The 22,058-nt window shown below is 44.1% G+C and overlaps 1 protein-coding gene across 5 annotated transcripts in view; it reads right to left on the reverse strand.

The window, feature by feature from the left end:
* Positions 1-6,791: 6,791 nt before the first annotated feature.
* TMEM233 (transmembrane protein 233) overlaps positions 6,792-22,058 on the reverse strand; it is a 40,481-nt gene continuing 25,214 nt past the window's right edge. Inside the window, exons 2-3 of one of the 5 annotated variants that reach the window (XM_081802100.1) lie at positions 19,625-19,761; positions 6,792-8,013 (exon numbers count right to left, since the gene is read on the reverse strand). In XM_081802100.1, coding sequence (XP_081658226.1) covers positions 7,899-8,013; positions 19,625-19,761 — 252 coding nt within the window. In that variant the 3' untranslated portion in view covers positions 6,792-7,898. The other 4 variants (XM_081802101.1, XM_081802103.1, XM_081802102.1 and 1 more) reach the window with 4 other exon arrangements.

Genomic DNA, 22,058 nt, shown 5'->3' on the forward strand with positions numbered 1-22,058 from the left:
CGATCCCGGGACTCCAGGATCAAGACCTGAGCCGAAGGCAGTCGCTTAACCGACTGAGCCACCCAGGCGCCCAGAGGCTGAACCAGTTTATATTTGTACCAGCAGTGCACAACGGTTCCAGTTTCTCCACCTTCTCCTATGTTTTCTCCAGAAGTTTTGTCATTTCAGGTTTTACGTTTAAATCTATGATCTATTTTGAGTCAATTTATATTACCATGTGAGGCATGGGTTGAAGTTCATTTTTTTGGCATATGGATGTCTGATTGTTCCAGCATCATCTGTTGAAAACATTTATTTTCTCCCCCATTGAATTGCTTTTGCACTTTTGTGAAAAATCCATTGACCATATATGTGCAGGTCTATTCTGGGACCCTATTTTATTCCATTCATCTCTGTGTCTAATCACCAGTATCACACTTTCTTGATAACTGTAGCTAAGTTGTGAAATCAGGCAGTGTGAGTCCTATAACTTGGCTCTTCTTTTTCAAAATTGTTTCAGCTATGCTGGGGCTTTTGCTGTGGCATCTAAATTTTAGACTCAGCCTCTCAATTTGTGCAAAAAGTCCTGTTGAGATTCTGATGAAGATTATGGTCTTTTCTATTTACTCACACATTTAACATTTCCAGAACTTACTTTTTCCCCCATAGATACTAATTTCCATCTGGTTTTCCTTTCCTTCATCCTAAAGGATTTCCTTTAGCATTTCTTGTGTTTCAGATCTGCAGGAAACCCAACTCTCTCAGCTTTGGTTTGGCTGAAAATGTCTTTATTTCATTTTCTTTTTTTTTTTTTTAAAGATTTTATTTATTTATTTGACAGAGAGAGACACAGCGAGAGAGGGAACACAAGCAGGGGGAGTGGGAGAGGGACCCAGGACCCCGGGATCATGACCTGAGCTGAAGGCAGTCGCCTAACCAACTGAGCCACCCAGGCGCCCTCATTTTCTACTTAAAGGATATTTTCACTGGAGCTTAACAGTTGTTTATATAGTTGTCATTCTACTGTATTCTGTATTCCATTGTTTCCGATGGGAAGTCAATTATTTTCACCATTGTTTCCATGTATATAATCTATTCTACCCACCTCTGGCTGCTTTTTAGATTTTATTCTTTAACTTCGGTTTCCAGCAATTTGGTTTTCTTTAAATATTTCCATATTAGAGTTTTTTGAGCTTCTTGAATATATGGGCTGATATTTTAAATAACATTTGGAAACATTTATGTCAGTATTTCTTTAAAATTTTTTTACTGCTCTATTCTCTGTCTTTCTCCTCTTATTTTGGAAATCCAATTACATATATGGTGGGATGCCTGATATTCTATAAGTCACTGAAGCTCTATTTTGTTTTTAAGTTGTTTTTCTTGCTCTGCTTCAGTTTGAATAATTTTTATGGACCTATTCTCAAGTTCACTGATCTTTTCTTCTGTGTTGTCCCATATGTTGTTAATATCACACAAATAATTTTTTTTCAGAATTTGTAATTTTCTGATCTAGGATTTCTAGTTTTTCTTAGTTTCCATATCTCTCCTGAAATTCTCCATATCTTCACTCATTAACCTTTTCCTCTAGATCCTTTAACTTATTTATCGCCTTTATTTTAATGCATTTGCCTACTTCAACATCTGCATTATCTTTGGGTCTGTTTCTATTAACTATTTGTTCTCTTGGTGATAATACTTTCCTGCTTCTTCACATGTTCAGTGATTTTTTAAACTTTATCCTGGACATTGTGTATGATGTATTGCAGAGAACTTGGATTCTGTTATCTTCCTCAGAATAGTGTTGGGTTTTGATTTATCTGGCAGTTAAATTACCGGTGACTCTTATTTATCCAGTGGAGGCATGCTTTTAGGCTTCTTTTGGGTGGGTCTATTTTGGTTTTGTGCATTCTAGACTTTAGTCCTTAGATATGGTCTTTACTACTAATGTGTGACTCCTCTGGAGTTTCAACAGAAAGACTGAGGGGCTACCAGTCTTCTCTAATTTGGTGGAATCTAAATCCCAAACTCTGCCTCCCAGCACTGAGGAGCTGATAAAATCTCTGCTCAGTTCCTTGAGCTTTGCAGCTGTCTTTTTCTTTTCTCTTCTTTTCTTTTCTTTCTTTTGTTTCTGCTGGGCTCCACATATGTAGTTCAGGAGTCAGCCAAGGATCTGAGGGGAGTTTATATTCAGATTTTTGCACCCCTTCTCTGTGGCTCTTACCTTTTCTGGGATTTCTCCCCTCAATTTCCAGGTACACCAGGAGCCCCAAACACCAACCTGTGATTCCTCAGCCCAGCAAGACTGTTGGTTTCAGCTTGACATTTATTCCATGTGAGTTATGCAGACTTGGAGACCCCTCAAAGGAAAATCCAGGTAAATGTGGATGATTTCCTTCTTTTAAGGGTTCTGTTCCTTACAGTTTTTGCCTGCTGTTGGTTGTTCTCAAGAGCCTCTCATTTAAAAAAAAAAAAAAGTCTTCTCCAGCATTGGTAGCAGCTATAGACAGGAGAATTAGTCCAATATGTTACTCCATTATGGGAAGCCAGAAGTCTAATCAGTCTTTATTGATGGACATTTTGTTTTTCATTTTGGACTTTCACAAATAACATTGCCATCATATACCCATACAAGCTGACCAATCTATATATCCTAGTGTAGTTTTGTGAGTAAAATAGTGGGAATAGTTCCTAATGATAGAATCACTAGATCTAAGAGCACATACTTTAAAACATTTGCTCGAAATTGCCAAATTTATCTCTAGAATGTAGTAGCATTTATGTTTGGAATGACTGTTTATCACACCTTCTTCAAAACTGAGCATTATAACATTTAAAATTTTGTTCAGCAGTCTGATTAGTAAAAAATCAGAACATCTCATTGTTCTGCTGTGTATTTGTTGATTTATGACTGAGCTGGATCAACTTTTCATAATTGATCATTCTACTTATACTTTACCTGGGTATGAAAACATAACATTTCTTGTAATAATAAAATTAGTAAGAGCCAATATTTACTGAGTGACTCTAGGGGCAGGTCCTGACTGGACAACCTCACCCTTCTTGCTACAGTAGTTGTTTCAGGTTTTTGTTTCCTGAATGTTTCAGAATGGTGGTACAGGGACATTTTCTCCCTGAGGCTACCTCCCCCCACCTTGGATGTAGCCAGTGGCACCTCCTGCAAAGACTGCAGAACACCGTTCATGCCTGTCTTAGCATCCTCACGTTTTCTCCTCATTGTTGACTATGTGTCTGTTCCTCACTGCGGACTCTTCCCAGGGTGTCTCTTGATCATACTGGAATCTGCAGAGCCTAGCCCATGGTCGAACAGGTGCTCTGTAAATAATGATCGAATGAGGGATCGCACCCCAGATGTACCCCAGATCTGTGCCAATCTGGATTCAGCCATGACCCTACAACGCAAGTGTAGGGCTTTTGTCAGATGGTTTGGGGCAGAGAGGCCTTCCATCTCCCAGAACATTGATGAGGAAGTTTTTAGCCTGAGGAGGTAGTTTGACAACAAAGAATGATACTCAAAGGAGAACAGAATGGAGAGACTCAAAGAGAAACAGAGCCATAGTCTGCTAGCTTTGTGATCTGCTGGATCAAATCAACCTTGAAGTTTGCCCTCTGTCTGAAATTTTCCACTGTGAGAACCAGTAACTTCTTACTGTGGTAGTTGACTGGATTTTCTGTCGCTTGCAACCAAAGGCATTCCAAATCACACATCAGCCAATCAGATGAGCTCCTGTTCATAAGCAGTAGGTGTGTAGTTGTTTTGTCTCCTATGGATGTCAATTATCATACATAGAAAATCAATTTTAGATAGAGAAGTGAGACCTCAGAGTTTCTTTAATCTCTGATAAGATTCTAAACAGAAAATGTGTCGTGATGACTGCAAATCTGTTCCAGAAGTTCAGCCAACACAAATTTATGTCAAGCTTGCAACTACTTAGGGAAAGTGGGGAGTAGACAATGAAGTCATTTCACTCTGTTATGTGTGAAAAGTAGTTTTGTTATTTTTTCTTAGTTACGAACTGAAAACCATGAGAGCTAGTTTGTGATTTATGGGAGTTAGTCAGGTGTTGTGATTAAGAACATGGATTTTAAAATCAAATTGCCCGGGGTCAAATCCTCAGACTTCGCTGTCGTGTGACCTTGAACAATCTCTTTAACTTCTCTGTGCCTCAGTTTCCTCAGAGGCAAAGATGACTTAATCATGGTGTTTATATCTGGGGTTGTTAACAGCGATTATATGAAAGTACATTTAAGGGCTTAGCACAATCCTTGGTAGATAGCAAGCCATAAAGTTTGCCTCAATAATATTATTATAGTTACCCACTTTTTAAGAATGGTCAAACAATATCTTGGGGGCAGAAGAGTTAACTTTAGAACTGCAGAATGTGGAGACTGAAGAACAAGCCCTACTGAGCCAGACTTTGCCTTCCTTGGTCACCAAGCATTTTGCCATCTTGTCTACCTTCAGTGTTTTTAAGCAGCAGAGATGTGAATATTGGTACCTACATTGCTTTTGAGAACTGTGGCCATAGCTAAGTTTTAAAGTGAGGTAGCCTGGTTCAAAGGCAACAGACTGTACTTTAGTGCTTTGAACCAGTGACTATAGGCAAGGACCATCATGGTTGGGATCCCAGGCACTGGGGCCAACCCACACAGGTTCACACCCTGGTTCCACCACTTTCTAGTCATGGGCCCTTGGGCAAGTCAGTTACTTACCCTTTCCACGTCTCAGTTTCCTTGTTTATCAAACTGGAGAGTAAAGAGTGGCTTTCTCAGTTGGGTCCTGCAAAGATTATATGGCACAGAGTGCTTAGCACAGTGCCTGGCCCAATGTAAGACCTTAAAAAGCCTTAGCTCCATTTCCTCTTTATTGAACTTGTTGCTTCTTTTCTCTATCAAATTGTGTGATTTCTATCCAGCTTGTTTCTGGATCTCCTTACAGAAGCGCAGAGCGTTAAAGGTAACCCCTGAAGGGCCTTTGTCCATTGCTTCCACTAGGGGGCAGCCCAGCCTCGAAGGGAGCCTTGGGGAAAGGTTACCCACGCATACAAGCTGGGGTTCTTCCCTGGGGTCCGTATCTTCTTGAAATAACTTTTGGGTGGACTGAATTTTCATAACTTCCTCTTTCCAGACCATCGTGATGAGTGACAAAGGAATACGCAAGGATGTTTTGGGGCAGGACTTTGAACCGATTCCTTGGTTAGGCACATCTTCCTTTGGAAGGGAGGTTTAAATCTGCCAGAGAATGTAAAAATTAGGCCAAGGTGATGGAGCAACTTTTGGTTCTGTTCTCTTTTTCCATTTCTCCCCGCTCTACACCCTCATTCTCATTCATTGTTTATTTACTCGTTCTTACTGAAAACCTTCTTTGTGCCAGGCACCGGGAATGCAGAGGTGAAAAAGGTGAACAGCATTCCTGCTTTCATAGGGGCTGAGAGTCTGCTGGGAAAGACAGGCATTAAATGATAATTATACAACTGGCAACTATATCTAACCCCGTTGTGATAGACCTTGAAGCAAAGCTCTGGGGCTGTGTGATTGTGCAAATAGAAGACCCTAGGGTTGGGGTGGTGGTAGGGCAGGTTAGGGCAGCCCTCTCCGAGAAGCTGAGACCTGGAGGAAGAGGAAGGGAGAATCCAGGACTCCATGTTCTGAGCAGGCGCAGCACGTACAAAGGCCCTGAGGCAGGAATGATCTTGGCACGTCTGGGGAGGAGCCAGAAGGCCAGGGTGGGGCTGCAGCAGAGGGAGGGAGCGGGAGCGGGAGTGGTAGGAGTTGAGATCTGAGAGGCAGACAAAGCTCTGATCATGGGGGGCTTTGTGGGACGTGGTTAAAAGTTTGAGTTGTAGTTGCACGGGATGCCACTGGGGGGGTGGGTTGGGTTTCAGCCGAGGAATGACATGGTTCGGTTTAGGTTTTGAGATCATGTCAGGCTGCTGTGAGTGCTGTAGGGGGATCAACTGTGAAAGCTGGGTGTGGTGGGCAGAATAATGGTCTCCCCCAAATGTCCCCATACCAATCTCTGGAACCTGTGAGTCTGTTAGGATACACAGCAAGGGGGAATTAAGCTTACTAATCTGCTGCTTTTAAAATAAGATTATCTCCCTCTCACACTCCCCCTGCTTGTGTTCCCTCTCTTGCTGTCTCTCTGTCAAATAAATAAATAAAATCTTAAAAAAAAAATAAGGAGATTAGCCTGGATGACTAGGGTGGGCCCCAGGGAACCACAAGGGTTGTTACATGGAGACGAGGAAGGCCGAGAAGTCAGAACCAGAAAGATGCCAAGTGAGAAAGAGTCTAGGGGCCATTGCTCACTTTGAAGATGGAAGGAGACGGGGGCCCGAGGAATGCGGGCATCATCTGCAAGGTGGAAAAGGCAAGGGAACGATTCTCCCTGAGAAGCTGCGGGAAGGAATGCAACCCTGCCGGCGTCTTGGTTCTGGCCCCGTGAGACCTGATTCAGACTTTTGACCTCCAAAACAGTAGGGCAATAAATGTGGATTGTTTCAAGTCACTGAATTTGTAGTATTTATTATAGCGCCAATCTGCAATGAAGACCACACGAGACCTGTTAAGAAGACTACTGTAGGGCGCCTGGGTGGCTCAGTTGGTTAAGCGACTGCCTTCGGCTCAGGTCATGATCCTGGAGTCCCGGGATCGAGTCCCGCATCGGGCTCCCTGCTCGGCAGGGAGTCTGCTTCTCCCTCTGACCCTCCTCCCTCTCATGCTCTCTGTCTCTCATTCTCTCTGTCTCAAATAAATGAATAAAATCTAAAAAAAAAAAAAAAAAGAAGACTACTGTAATTGTTTGGATGAACTTTGGGAGTGGCTTGAGAAGCATTTGTTTACCTTCCCTACTAGGTGTTGAGATCTGTGCGAGGCCCTCTGTCGTGCTGGTCATCAGGCCACTTGTTACTTCTGCACAGGCAGGATTTGGCCTCTCCCGAGTGCCTCTCAGTATATTCACTCTGCAGTACACCCAGTCCTCATACGTGGGATGCCATGTCACCCGGAGGAATCGACACTCGGTGGCAGTGCCAGGAGCAGACAGCTTCGGAAAATTAAAATGGCAGGGCACCTCCCGTGAGCCAGCATGAGATGGTGAACCGGGTGCTGAGACCGGAAGAGGGATGAAAATTGGGACCATCCCAGGTTTGACCTGGCTGCCCAGCCAAGGTTTGGCTGCCCAACCAGGTACAGATGAAACGCAGATGCTTGACCCGGGAGAATACACAAAGCCAATTCTGTACTTCCGTCTCCTGACCCCTGATAAGAAAATCTCCATTGGAACAAATAATACACACATCTGTATTGGGAGGGGAATTTTTCTTTCCGTGGCTTCTCCAGGAATGATGGGTGATGCCCAGGTAGTCTTTATGCCTCTTTCTGCCTGTGTCAAAACTGGAATTCAAAGTGTGTTGGTTCAGGGCCCTGTTTTTAGAGGGTAACTCTCCAGGCTCAAATACCCAACATCCACGAGTGTTTTTTATGGATTGGTAGTAGCCAATGAATGTGGATGCTGTCTTAGAATATTTTTTTTTTTTTTTGTAATCAGTGGCCCAAAACTGTCTCTTATATTTAGAAGCCTGGATCTAGGATTACATATCAAGAAACATGCATAATGCTGTTTTGCTGAATGCAGCTGTCCTAGCAGAGGCCAAAGATAATTTGCTGATCTAGGAGCTGAGGCCAGCGAATTTATGTCTGCATCTGCTTCTGCCCATAACTCTTGGGTAAAGATGGGGCAACCTCAAGGACTGTAGCCGTATCTGCCTTAGCAGTGCACAGAATGCTGGTACAGGGACATTTTCTCCCTGAGGCTACCTCCCCCCACCTTGGATGTAGCCAGTGGCACCTCCTGCAAAGATTGCAGAACACCGTTCATGCCTGTCTTAGCATCCTCACGTTTTCTCCTCATTGTTGACTATGTGTCTGTTCCTCACTGCGGACTCTTCCCAGGGTGTCTCTTGATCATACTGGAATCTGCAGAGCCTAGCCCATGGTCGAACAGGTGCTCTGTAAATAACGATCAAATGAGGGAGTGGATGAGAGTGACAACAGACTGGGGAGATGGTTTGAAACGCTTTTACATTACTTTTTTTTTTTTTTAAGATTTTATTTATTTATTTGACAGAGACACAGCTAGAGAGGGAACACAAGCAGGGGGGAGCGGGAGAGGGAGAAGCAGGCATCCCACCGAGTAGGGAGCCCGACATGGGGCTCGATCCCAGGACCCTGGGATCATGACCTGAGCCGAAGGCAGATGCTTAATGCCTGAGCCACCCAGGTGCCCTGCTTTTACATTACTTTTGTCCTTGCTTGTGGCAGCCATAGTAAGGAGTAGAAAGCCTAATGCAGACAGTGGTTGTTTCTTCTGTTTAGCTTCTGTCTCTCCTTCTTCTGGTAAAAGCACTTTGGTTTTCCTTTGGGAAACCATCCTTCCCACTCCCTCAATCCATAAAGTTTGGGCGGAGCTGACCTCACCCTCAGTTCCACTGGCTGAATTGTGCGCCGGGCCTGGGCTTGGCCAATGAGAGTGCCACACACCCCTGGCCACGGATTCAATTTGTGTTGGAAGGGTGGCCACACCTGTTCGTTAATGGCTGGTATCCATACTGATGGACTGGTTCTCGTTCTGAGTCAATTTTGCATTATTTCAAATCAAACCTGACCTCCCCACCTCCATAGCTATTAGGGGAAAAACACTTCATTTCCGCCGCATCGCTAAGCTGATGGGAGAAGCCGGAAGCTGGTTGCAGCCATCACGAAACCAAAATGAACTCAGGAAGCTGAAGCTGAGAAATAATAGGGAGAAGAAGTTCTTAATGCTGAGCACTGAGATCCAGCCAAGCCTGAAGCTATTTCTGAAAATTTCAGTTAGAGGAACCAGTAAACTCTACTTTTTGTTCTAGCTTTTTTTTTTTTTTTGGTCACTGGCTGCTAAAAGTGTCCTCTGGCTGATGCCCTTGGTCAGTCTTTTTTCTAACTTTTTTGGAGTGGAGCAAGGATGATCTCAGCCTTGCAGGAAGCCCTGGAGAAGACTGTCACCCCACTTTATCAATATGAAAGCTCTCTGCCGGGTCCTGAGGGCCCAGCAAAAATCAGGCCCCCCTCTGGGTCCCAGGGATCTCACTTAGTGATTTCAGTGAGAGGAACATTTTCAGTGCCTCCTGGGAGGGCATTTCTGAGTCGACACCTCCTTAGCCCTACCCCCAGCTTCTCTGTGTTCCTCCCTACAGGCTTAGGCTGGGATCCAGTAGCCCACTGTGGTTATGGGAGTCTCCAGAAGGTTGGGAATGTCAAGAAAACGCAACTTACACACCATGGTAAACAGGCTTACTTAAGACCATTTTTATTCTGCCTCTCAGTAACACTTCTCATTTGATTTGGGTAAAAGATCAGGGACCTGAACACAAACAAACAAGAAACAAAATGTCTGAAACAGAAACCGGGACCCAATACACTGGAATGATGCTAGGATCCCTGCATGCTGAGAATTCGTGGCCCTGATTCTGTTTCCTCCTGGGACAAGTGCTGGCTCATGGCAGACATCCAGGTGAAAGGGCCCATGGCATCTGATGTCCATCAACATTTATTGTTTTGCTAGTTTCCAGGATTTTAACAAACAGCCTGAGATTCATAGTAATCTAAGAACAATGCTTTGTATTTGTGTAGCACTTAGAATCTCCCTCCAGGGGCATTCCTATCTATTACAGCGATTAATTCTCTTAATAACGCTCTGAGGTATGTAGGCAGGTGTTCTTATGTCCATTTTCCAGATGAAGAAATCTGAGGCACAGAGAGGCTAAGAAACTTGCCTAAAATCAGCTTGCATAGGGAGTTAGTGGCAAAAAAGGCACTGGGACGCAGGTGTTTTCTCAGCCTCGTTTATTCACTTAGAATAAGCTGCCTTTTCTCTTGCTTAGGAAAGTTCATTTTTACTGTGTTTCTCATATGCGTTCTTGAAGTTATTTTTGCCATATATACATATCACCTGTTTTGTTAACCGCTTGATATTTTCTTAGAGTCCATCTATTTTTCGTAAGTAAATTTATTTGAATAGAAACAATAGATCACATCCCTATGGGGAAACTGTAAATGGAAGGTAATTAATAAAAGAAATACAACAAAAACAGGACTATGCTATTGAGTTCTATCTCGACTTTGAACCTGAGGCCTGCTCTTTCTTTATGAAGAAGGGAAAAGAGCTAAAGTCACGGAAAGGTGTTGAGGACCCATGCTCACTAAACAGAGGCTTTCTCTTTGCTGTAATCAGCATTGGACAAGACTAGAAAAGGGGAAAAATACTTTGTGATTGGCATCACTTAATGTTGTCTATAACTGACTTAAAAATTATCTTGAGTACCACCAGCCATACGCCGTGCATTCTGTGAAACACTGGGTTGGCGTGTTCTGGTAGGCAGAATAAGGGCATAGTTAAATCAGTACAATCACACCTAAAGGGGTTACATTTGACAGAAAAGAAATACAGTGGGTGGCATTTCCAGGTTGGCATCCAGGAAAATAAAAGATGGTGCCTGAGACTTGCTAAAAAAAAGAGAGAGAGTTTGGAAAAAAGCACATTCCATAAGACACAGCCAGCTTATTCCCAAAACTGGGATGGGGAAGGTGCTCCTGTACCTAGAATTGACCATTAAGTACATTCTCAGAGTCTTTAAGTGAAGTGAGGTGCCCAGCGGTGGATGCAAGCAAGGGAGGGGACTGTTGGAAGATTGAGGTCAGGACAAAAGGCCAGAAAGCCCCTTCTTTAGTTTCTTTGGGGACTGATTGAACTCTGGAGGTTGTGGCGGGGAGCAGCTGATGGAGGAGGGCCCACTAACTCCGACATGTAAAAATAAAAGGAAAAAAAATGCACAAATCCCACTCTGTCGGACAACTTGAAACATGCTGCAAATGTTCGTGCTCGACTTTGCAGACACCAGCCTCCATTGCTCTTCCTAGGACCTTTGGCCCCCCACCAGATCTGGATCCCCCTCCCCCGCCATTAGAAATACTGAGATTTCCTGAGGCTCATCTCTGCAGAAGAGGAATGGACACAGAGGCTTTCACTAAACTCAGACAGTGAGACTTGAGGTTTTCTTTTTCATTTCCTTTTCTTTCTTTCTTTCTTCTTTTTTTAATCAGTGACTGGCTGGTCTTGTTGCGCTGCTTGGTTTTCCTTAATTTTGGACTTTTTTCCTTTTCTTTCTTTTCCTTTCTTTCTTTTTTTTTAAAGTTCATTTGCCAGGGACCTGCCTCTGGAGAGTCCTGGAGGAAGAGATCTCACAGTCTGAAGTCAAGGGTCCATTCCTCAGAAACTCCTGTGGGGTGTGTGTGGATGAGTTCCATCCTCCATGCTTGCAGCAGACTGCTGGCCGCTCAGGCACTGTGTGGGACAAACGGACAGTGAGAAAGAGAGAGAGAGCCGGCCCGAGCCTTCTTGGCCCAAGGGCTTCCATTCTCTGTAGGAGATGTCCAGCACTGACCTTGGACCAGCGCATCTGCATACTTTCGAGTCTAAGCACTGGCTTCCTTTTGAGAAACGTTGTATCTGGAAACATATTTGCTTTTACACGTGGTGCATGCAAAAAAACCACAAAAACCCATAATGATACAGATGCAAGGAAATGCTTCGTGAGCATTTCTGAACTTCATTCTCCTCCTCAAGGGCTAGCAGCATCGTTAGGATTTGGTGTGCATCCTCTAAGCGTTTTTCTCTGCAGTTAAATCCATAAGTGTGCACTCAGAAATTCATCTTGTGTGTATTTATATAAATGGGATAATGCTATACCCATAATATGGTATCTATCATATCTATAACATATATATGATATATATATTAATTCATTAGTTTATTCAATAAATATTTACATGCCAGGCAGTGCTCTAGATGCTGGTGATGACAAGTGTCCCACAGTTACATGGTGAGTACCATGTGTCAGGCACTGTGCTTTACACAGTTTAGTCTTCACAGTCCTGTGGGCTAGGTACTGTTTTATCCCTATTTTACTGACGAGAAAACTAAGGCACAGACTGGTTAAAAGTCGTGCCCAAGAGGACACAGCTGCTTAGACGTAGAACCTGCATTTAAACCCCAACAGTTTAGCTTCAGAGTGAGCACCCTGACGTGTTATGCTCTATCCTTATGGGCAATGACAGAAATGAAAGTGTGTTTGGTTTTCATCCCAGTAGGAGGAGATAGACCATAAAAGTATATATGATTATATGTATATTAATACATAAAATGTATAATTATATATTAAATATTTGGTTTCTCAGGGAGCGGTAAGTACGGAAGGAAAGTAAAGTTGGGATAAGGGGACCAAGGGAAGGAGGGCGGGGCTGTGGGTGCTATTTTAGAGAAGTTGGTCAGGGGTAGCCTCTCCGCTAGCCTATGAGCAAGCATCTCAGGGAGAGATGCAGAACAAGCCACGTGGATATTAGAAGGAAGAAAATTCTAGGTAGAGGGATGGGCAAGTGCAAAGGCCCTGTGGCAGGAGCATACTTGTGTTGCTCAAAGAAGAGAGAGAATTCAGTGTAGCTGAAGTAGAGGAGTGAGGGGCTGTGTGCTGGAAGATTAAGACAGAGAGGCAGCAACCAGATCATGTTGGGCCTTATAAAGCCATAGTATGGGAGATTATCCATATTTAAGGTGCAGTGTGGTACTCCATCCTATGAGTAAACCACTGTGTATTTAATCATTTTCCCACCGATGGTCATTTAGGTCGTTTCATGGTTACCCCTATTTCAAACAGAGCTGCAGTGAACATCACTGCATATCCTTGGTTCTCCACCCTTGCTACATTAGAATCCTCTGGAGAGCCCTAAAACCTACCAATGCCTGGCCCTATCACTGGAGATTCTAATTTAACTGATCAAGGGTGGGCCCTGGACATTGTTGTTTCTTTGTTTTTGTTTTTTTTTTAAAGCTCCCCAGGTGATTCTAATGTGTAGCTAGGGAAGAGAGCCACTGTTCTACATCCTTTTTGTGCACCTGTATCTAGGGAGGATACCCAGAAGTAGAATTGCTGTGTGGGTGGAGAGTGGATTTTAAAGTTTAATAGGTGTATCCAACTTGATCTCCCAAAGACTGTCCCAATTTACTCTTCCACCAACAGTGTTGTATCTAATTCTTCGCACTCTCACCAACCTTGATATTATCCATCTTTTTTTTTTTTAAAGATTTTTTATTTATTCATTTGAGACAGGGAGATACAGAGAGAGAGAGAGCGCATGAGCAGGGGGAGAGGCAGAGGGAGAGGGAGAAGCAGGCTTCCCGCTGAGCAGGGAGCCCGATCAGGGGCTCGATCCCAGGACCCTGGGATCATGACCTGAGCTGAAGGCAGACGCTTAACCACCTGAGCCACCCAGGCGCCCGATATTATCCATCTTTTTAATTGTTTCAATCTGGCAGACAAAAAAAAGTCTATCATTGTTGTTTTAATTTGTGTTGCTCTGGTTACTGCTAAGTAACATCTTTTTCATGGTTTTTTTGATTTCCCTGTCAAAGTCCACCAGTTTATATCCTTTTCAAAGCCAGAATCTTTCCATTGTTGATGATGACTCAGATGTGACTTCTGGAAGTAGGTAATGTTCCCCATTTTTCATCCTGGAATCACAAGAATTCTCTGAAGACACATCTATGCAGAACAATCCCCAGAAAGTTTTAGTCCAACCTATCATGTAGGAAAGAAGATGGATTTGCTTTTACGTTTTTGCAAAAACGCCACCTTCTTGCTTCTTGCCCACCTTGATACATATGCTTACTTCCAATCCTAATGCAATTGAAGGATATTTTGAGGCCAGCAAAGGATTCATGCCAGTTTGTTTGTAAGACAGACTGGCTTTACCAGTGCATAATGGGTTAATAATATCTGCTAACTTTGTGTCTGCTAATGGGAGGCTGTCATGGGATCCTTAATCCAGTTAGGAGGTTACGTTCTTCCTTAATGCAAACTTTGGAGTATGAAGGCTTTTATTGCTAAGAATGACAAACAAGCATTTTTAATACATGGTAGGGGTGTGCCTGGCTATTTAGATACCTACAGCCAGAGATGTAAGTTCAGTGGAGTTGCATTGTACGTGCATTTAACTTATGGTGAATGAACCATTCATGTTTCTCAAAAAGAAAAAAAAAAGTAGTTGTTTAAATGGAGCTGGAGATTCTGACCTCATGAGCATGGATGGGTATATGACTCCTATTCCTTCCGTGTGAGCTTGGAGCTTGGTTCCGGTGTTGAACATATGCCATGATCCCTAAACAGCCAACTATTTCAGCTGGTGCTCAACCCAAGGAATGTCATCTCTTCCAACACTGGTGGGAACATTGGCTCTGTTGGGCTGACCAGTTACAGGGTGTGAATCTCTAATAGGGCATCCCCCTATGGATGCTTCCAAGATGAATTTTGATTATCCTCAAAGTTCACACAATGCCCTGACATTAGAACCTCACCCCGGAGTAAGATGAAAGTGCCCTGAATGTCTCGTGTCATATTTGTGGTAGACAGTACTCATCTGCCTTACATCCAGGCTTTGTCATGGTCAACTATTTTTGCTGCTAAGGAAGTCCCACTGAATTCTACAAGGCATCAGATATGTGACCGTGAACTTGATCATGAGGAGAGAGGGAAGAACAAACCTGGGAGTTGTGTAAAGTTTCTAGGGAGTAGGGAGGAAGCAGCAGTAGCTGAAGCTTCCTTTTTTACAGGAACTCCATGGGGTCTGCATATTTTTTTTGTAAAAAAGTCCTGTTTTGTGGCATATATTCACACAGGCAAGAAGGTTCTCTGTTAAATGCAAAGCCCTAGAACAGTGGTTCTCCAACTTCAGAATACCTAGAACTATTTTGTGGGGCGGGGAGTTGCTTGTGATAATGCATATTTCAGGGCCACTCAGGGTCTTGATTGGAGGCCAGGAATCTGCATTTTCACAAACATCCCAGCTGAATCTGTCATAGGTGGCTCCGAAACTTTGAGAATAACCTCACTTTGCTTGAATCCTCAAGGCACCAGCAGAAAGTAAAAGCCTGCAGACAGGTTGATTTAGGCTGGGGACGTGAATGATTCGATCAATAAAGAGACGGCAGCAATATTTAAATGTTTGGGCTCTGTGCGATTCATTTCTCCACTTTCCCTAGCAGCTGGAGAGCAGGGAATTTTCTGGCTTGGAGAGCCTGCAAGTCTCTGATTCCGTTGGCACCAGAATACTTCTCTTCTGAGAGCACCGCCTTCTATTCCAAGTTGTTGAATGTTTTAAGGTCAGTGATTCCCAGTCTTTGTGGATTTGATGTCACAAAACTCTTTGCTCCAACTGCCACATGGCTTGCAGAGATATCCTGTGAAATTAGGATGAATGAGACCTTTTTCTGAGTTTGGATAAAGACTCTGATGACCCCAATCTGTCCACCTGGAATTTCCATCATCTGGGGGAGAAGAGAGATGGGTTACAGTGCTCTCGATAAGGATACAGAGTAATTTTTTCTTTTTTTCTTTTCTTTTCTTTTTTTTTTTTAAAGATTTTATTTATTTATTTGACAGAGAGAGACACAGCGAGAGAGGGAACACAAGCAGGGGGAGTGGGAGAGGGTGAAGCAGGCTTCCAGTGGAGCAGGGAGCCCGATGTGGGGCTCGAACCCAAGACGCTGGGATCATGACCTGAGCCGAAGGCAGACGCTTAACGACTGAGCCACCCAGGCGCCCCACAGAGTAATTTTTTTAAAAGGCAGGGACTTCGGGATTAGTTACAGTGTTGCTGATAAGGATAAAGAATACATTTTTTTTTTTTAAAGGCAGGACCTCATAGTTTTAAAAAGGCAGTCATTTACTTCAAACAGTTTTTTGAGTGAAATTCAGAAAAGTCACCTATTCAAGGCTTTTTGTCTCCTGTTCAGAATGGGGTTCTCTAACGTTAGGCTTCCCCAGGCCCTCTCAGTAGAAACCCTGACTGCCTTGAGGTTTGTTGCAAAAGAGCCTCCCTGTGGGTGGGTAGGCCCGGCTCTTTGGTGGTAACTTGACTCCCCTCCTTGGCAACAAGTGAGACATAACACATTTCGGGTGATGAGTTTGCTGATGGAAATGAAGACTGGCCACTCTGTTAAAGGCTAGCTTCTGTTAGTGCATTCTTTCTTTTGGGTTCGGGAGGGAGGATGTTGGGTAAAAAGTGTTGTGTGGACCACCTGCATCCAAACCCCAGGGTGGGAACGGGGAGCTGAAAAATGCAGATTCTTGGGCCTCACTTCTGATTTAATGACTTAGAATCCTTTGAGATGAGGCCCCGATGTCACCTTCTTTTAAACCTCCCCAGGCAACTCGCATGCAGCTCAAAGTTAGGGAACCTCTGCCTTAGTAATTCTACATTGCTGCTCAATTCCTCCCAGGGCTGAGAAATTTTATTTCAAAGGATTACTGAGAAATTGGCCTGTTGCTGGTCTTAACGGAAGATAGGATTGATTTCATTCTCTAAGGGCTAGTTTCTTGCTCTCTCTTACACACACACACACACACACACACACACACACACAAAGCCTTTAAATTTAAGTTTCTCCATGGGATTCTAACTCTGGAAAATATTTTTTGTTTTCTTTGATAACATGGAGGGAAAGGTATCTAAAAGGAACCCGACCATACAGGTGGGGAAGTGATTCTAGCCTCACTTTACAGATAGGGAAACTGGCTGAGAGAGTTTAGTAACTTGCCAGGGTGGTCTGTGTGGTGGAACTAGGATTTGAATTCTGGTGAAGCCGGAGCTGAAGTTTAGGCTCTAGCCACCATGAAACAGTGCTTCTTAGGAAGAAGGGATGGAGGGGATGACTTCCTCTCGGATCATTTATGACTGCTAACAAAACATCAGTCTCAAGCATATCCACATCGATGCTTTGTCTCCAGATAGAAACATTGATAATAAGAATGGAGAAAGTCCCCACATATGAAGACTTCTGGGTCCCTTGTAAAACTTCTTAGATGGTGTCTAATGGGCAAACTGATCTCTGAAAGCCAAATTGCCTGCCAGAGACTGCAAAGTAGAGAATGTCCAGTCTGGAGATGTGGTTTTTGTATGTTTTTTCCATTTTTGGCCCTCACCATGTGCTTAAATACTGTGAATTGGTTGCCAACATCTACAAGCCAGGAGATTTGAGATGAAAACCTAGCTTTCCAATGTCTTTTGAAAAATGGGCTCCATGGGGTCTGCATTCTAAGTGGTCACAATCAGCTGGACTGTGCTCTGGAACATCACAGTCCCCACCACTCCCTATAGTACCATAACCAGCCTGCCCCATTCATGCACGTTTCTTGCGTACCTCCTGCAGTGTTTTGATTTTGTCACCCTTGGTGCTGTCTCATCACACATATTTTTTTTTGCAGGTTGAAACCTCCCCATACCACCCCCATATAAATCAGTTCTGGAGGTAGCCACAAGGCGAGTGCTATCCACTGGTTTTTGTTATTCAGTATACTAGTTATTGGCTTAGAGGCAGTGTGGCATTGTGGTGAAGAACACAGCTTACCAGCTCTCAGAGCCAGATTATCCCAGGTTAAACCCTGCCATTTTTGCTAACTACCTGTGAGACATCAGGCAAGTTATTTGTTTCCTTATCTGCAAAATGAGCATAATAATACCTACCTCGTGGGGTTGCTGTGGGGATTCAATGGGGATTAATTCACGTAAGAGCTTAGACAGTCGCTGGCCTATGCCAAGTTCTATGTCAGTGTCAGCTGCTATTATTATAACTCAGTTCAACACTGATCTGGGCAGTATGTATTTTCACAAGTTCCCAGGAGTCAGGCCAAGACTTGGCCTTGTTCCCCTGGAACACCGTCCTTTGAACTTAGCTCATGAGCACAAAGCCTTGAACTCTATTTGGTAGTATCTTAAATTCTGAGGTTCTCTCCCAGCCGGGTTGATAACTGATAACAGTAGTAATAATAGGGTTAGTAAATGGTTTGCATTTTTTGTGTACCAACAAAGGAACAGACACTGTGCTATATGCATGCAGGTTGTCTAATTAACCTTCACAATAGCTTTATTCAATGGGTACTGCTATAATACCCATTTTACAGATGAAGAAACTGAGGTTTAGCACTTGGCTGAGAGTCTCACAGTCAGTAAATGGCAGAGGGGAGGCTGTGCCCAGGAAATCTGGTGCCAAACCTGCATTATAATACCTATAATACCTTTAACCCCACACTCCACAGCCCCATGCTCACATGCAAGCACACAATGCCTTCCTTAAAGAATAAAGTTGGGATATCTGTTTTCTGACCATCTTCTTCATAGGCCAACATCGTCCATTTTCCATCTTGTAGGCAAGACACCTTGAGCTTCCTTTGATGTTCTAGTGTCCTTTTCTCCTCTCTGTGGTCAAAGCCATCTATTTTTTCCTTTGCGGCACTTTCTGTCTTTGCAACTGCCCCTCCATCCAGCTGCCCCGATTGCTCCTGGGTCTGGCTTGTCTGATAGGAAGTTGACCTCCTGTGACATTGTACTACCCTCTTGGCTGCCCAGGTTGGCTTGGCCGATCTGGCAGGCTCAGGATGTCCCCTCCCTCTCTCGCCCACCAGGTGAGCCTTTCCTGAGACCAAGCCAAAGGGGCTGACCTTCTCAGCTTGAGGGAAATGGTGTATGGCTCACTGAGCTGCTCTGGCAGAAGAGCTAAAGGATGTCTCAGAATCCTTATCGGCCTTGCCAGGAGTGACATACACTGCGATGGATCTGGGCTTGTCGTTTCCGGGCCTTGGTCATCCATCACATGACCTTGCCCTCTGTCAGCCCTCTGATGGGAAGTGTCAGTGATTCTAGCAGATTCAGCCCATCTCAGCTGGCTTGAGAAATCAGGATAAATTTGTCCAAATCCGGAGAGGAATAGCAAAGGCAGCCATCTCTTGATGGGATGAGAGCACGTTGGCAATACGAAAAATATATTGTCACCCTTCTGCCCTTAGGCTAAGAACAGGTAGGCCAGTTGAGTCAAAATCATGAAATCATTTAGCAGATCAGATGGTAAGGCCAAGCAAGCAATAACCCTAATATCCCATTGATTCCCCCACGTTTCCCTCTGTCTTACAAAGAGGTGAAACTGTGTGACTGGTTTTAGCTAGTAAACTGTGAGCCTAAGGGACATTTGTTACTCCAGGACTGAGGCAGTGCAAATCCATGTGGGATTCTCCGGTCCTCTCTCCTCTCTCAGAGATTGGAAAACTATGTCCCCTGGGCCAGATACCTGTTTTTGTAAATAAAGTTCTATTGAACACAGCCATACTCATTCATTTGCATATTGTATATGGTCACTTTTGTGCTAAAATGGCAGAGTTAAGGGGTCACATGAGATGGTGATGGAGGCTGACGATATTTACTGTTTGGCCCTTTGTAGAAAAAGTTTGTTGATCCCTGTTCTAGCTAGAGCAGCTGGAGGGCAGCGGGGCTTTGGATAGCCTGGGCCCTGAGTGACTGGGTAGAAGAGAGACCCTCCACAAAGCACCGTGGCTTGGGTACCCCCAGGGAAGTAAAAATGAGAACTCTTTGGTTTGGGATTGTTTGCTCCTGGATCATAACCTAACCTGTCCTCGCAGATTGCGATGGGCATTCAGGAGAAGGCATTCTACATCGGGAGAGATTCAAAAAGCCTACTTACTTCCTTGTGAAGTGAACTGCACAAGAAATACCGATGATGAGAAGGCCAATAATGATGGATGCGATGGCCACCCACTTGGCATTCCTCCCGAGCCGCTTGGATCCTTCGATGTCTCCATTGTTGTAGCTGTTCAGAGACTGGGGGACACAAAGGAAGAGCTGGTGATGACAGACAACCCACAGGGAAAGACATGCGCTCCTCAGGCTGATCTGAGCAGGCAACATTGTTATCACCGCCTCCAGGAAGGCTTCCCTGGACTCCTGGGCTAACTTCCTTCCCCTTCTGGATTTCCCGATTACCTTCGTCTTAGTATTTACCCTAGCACATTAAAAGGATTGCTTTGGCCTCTCCCATTAGAGTATAAGTGCTACATGGGACCATTTACCTTTTGTTCAGTAAGGTATCCAGTGCCCAGTGCCATATTTGTCATGCAGAAGATGCTTGATAAATATTTGTATAATGAACAGGTATGCACGCGTCATCCAGCAGAATGGGCTTTGCAAACCCTGGTCCATGGGCCAAATCCAGCCTGCTGTTTTTATAAATGAACTTGGTTTGGAACACAGCCACACTCATCTGTTTAGAATTGTCTGTGGCTGCTTTTATGCGACAACAGAGTTATGTAGCTAGATCAGAGGCCCTCAAGGCCCGGTCCATTACAGAAAAAGTTCACCTCTCCTGCACTAGATGTTCAGTGCACAAGGTCAGGGACCTTGGCTGAACTGTTTACCCTCTATCCCCGAGCCAAGCTGTCATTCAACGGGTACTTACTCTATATGGCTTTCCCAGCTGGGAAAACACCAATCTACTTCTGTACTGGCTGGTAAAGAGCAGCGACCCCTCCCCAATATCCCAGCCATCCTGGCCACCCCACCTCTGAATCCCTGCAGACTTCCCCATGATCCAGCTACTTAAGGGTTACCACTTGACCCAGCAGAACATCCTTCCTGATTGAATATTTTGTTGAATATTTGAATACTTGTTGAATATTTTAAATATCGCCTCTGTTGCTTGTACTTTGAGCAGTGTCTGGTACATTGGAGGAACTCAAGAAATAGGTATTTGCTAAGTGGGTGAATATCCATTTCCCTACAGGATGTGAGTTCATTTGGGGGCAAAGTGGAGGTGCTCAGAGAATGTTTGCTGCTGAGCGGATGGCCAGGACAGCTGAACAATCTTATAATAAGCCCTCTTTATCATAACTCCCATTGCTGAGGCTCCCCCCAAAGTTCTGCTGCTGCTGAAAGAAGACTGGAAATACGTATTTATGAGTTACGGACAGAGGTTGATGAGTGCGGGTGAATTTTAGGTTTCAGTGGGAACCTCTATTCTTGATGCTGAAGTCACAGCATGTTGGTAATAATTGCTCCTCTTCCTGGACTATTAAGGGGGATTAGGCACATGCAGACAATTACAAGCCAGGGAAACACCCAGTATATCACTGAGCTTTCCACTTCCAGAACCTTCCATTAATTCTTGGATTCTGGCCACCTTCGCAACAAGCTGGGGGCCTCGACAGTGAAGGGGGCTTGTGTGCAGGGGTCTGGTGCGAATGGGAAGGCAGGGACCTGCAGTGACGTCCAGAACTTAGAGCAGGAAGAGTTCCAGAATTCTGAGTCCTGAATTCTGGAGTGCTTGCTCAACCCTGAGTATTTATTAGAAACACCTGGCTAGTGTTTGTTTGTTTGTTTTACATACAGATAGTTGTCCTGGAGAGATTCTGATTTAACTGGTGTGGGGACCAGATACCAGTTTTCTTAAAAAAAAATTGTGGTAAAATATACATAAAATTTACGATTTTTACTATTTTTAAGTGACTAGTTCAGTGACATTAAGTGGCACTCACATTGCTGTTCAGCCATCCCCACCATCTGTTGTCCCAAAGTGAAACTCTGTTCCCATTAAACCCTAACTCCCTATTCTTCCATCCCCCAGCGCCTGGCAACTGCCATTCTGTTTTCTGTCTTTATGGATTGCACCACTCTAAGTACCTCATATAAGTGGAATCATACAATACTTGTCCTTTTGTGTCTGGCTTATTTCATTTAGCAGTGTCCTCGGGGTTCATCACTGTTGTGGCGTGGGGCAGGATCTCCTTCCTTTTTAAGGCTGAATAGTATTCCACTGTATGTGTAATATCACAGTTCATTTATGCATTCATCCGTCAAGGGACACTTGGGTTGTTGCCATGCCATTTTTTTTTCTAAGCTTCTTAGGATTGAAAACCTTAGGTCTAGACAGCTATCTTTAATGCCCTGCACAGTCAAGGTGCCCACTACCTTAAGATTTATTCTGAGGAAGTGTGTAACAGAGCATGGGCTCTAAGCTCAGAGAGCTGAGTTCAAATTCCATGTGTTAGCCGCTATGAGAATGAGAGCAAGTTATCAAGCTTTCTGAGCCTTGGTGTCCTCATCTGTAAACTGGGGGCAATAGT

Source organism: Leptonychotes weddellii, chromosome 13, assembly GCF_054177405.1.
Source record: "Leptonychotes weddellii isolate Sample4059 chromosome 13, ASM5417740v2, whole genome shotgun sequence".
Classification (NCBI taxonomy): domain Eukaryota; kingdom Metazoa; phylum Chordata; class Mammalia; order Carnivora; family Phocidae; genus Leptonychotes; species Leptonychotes weddellii.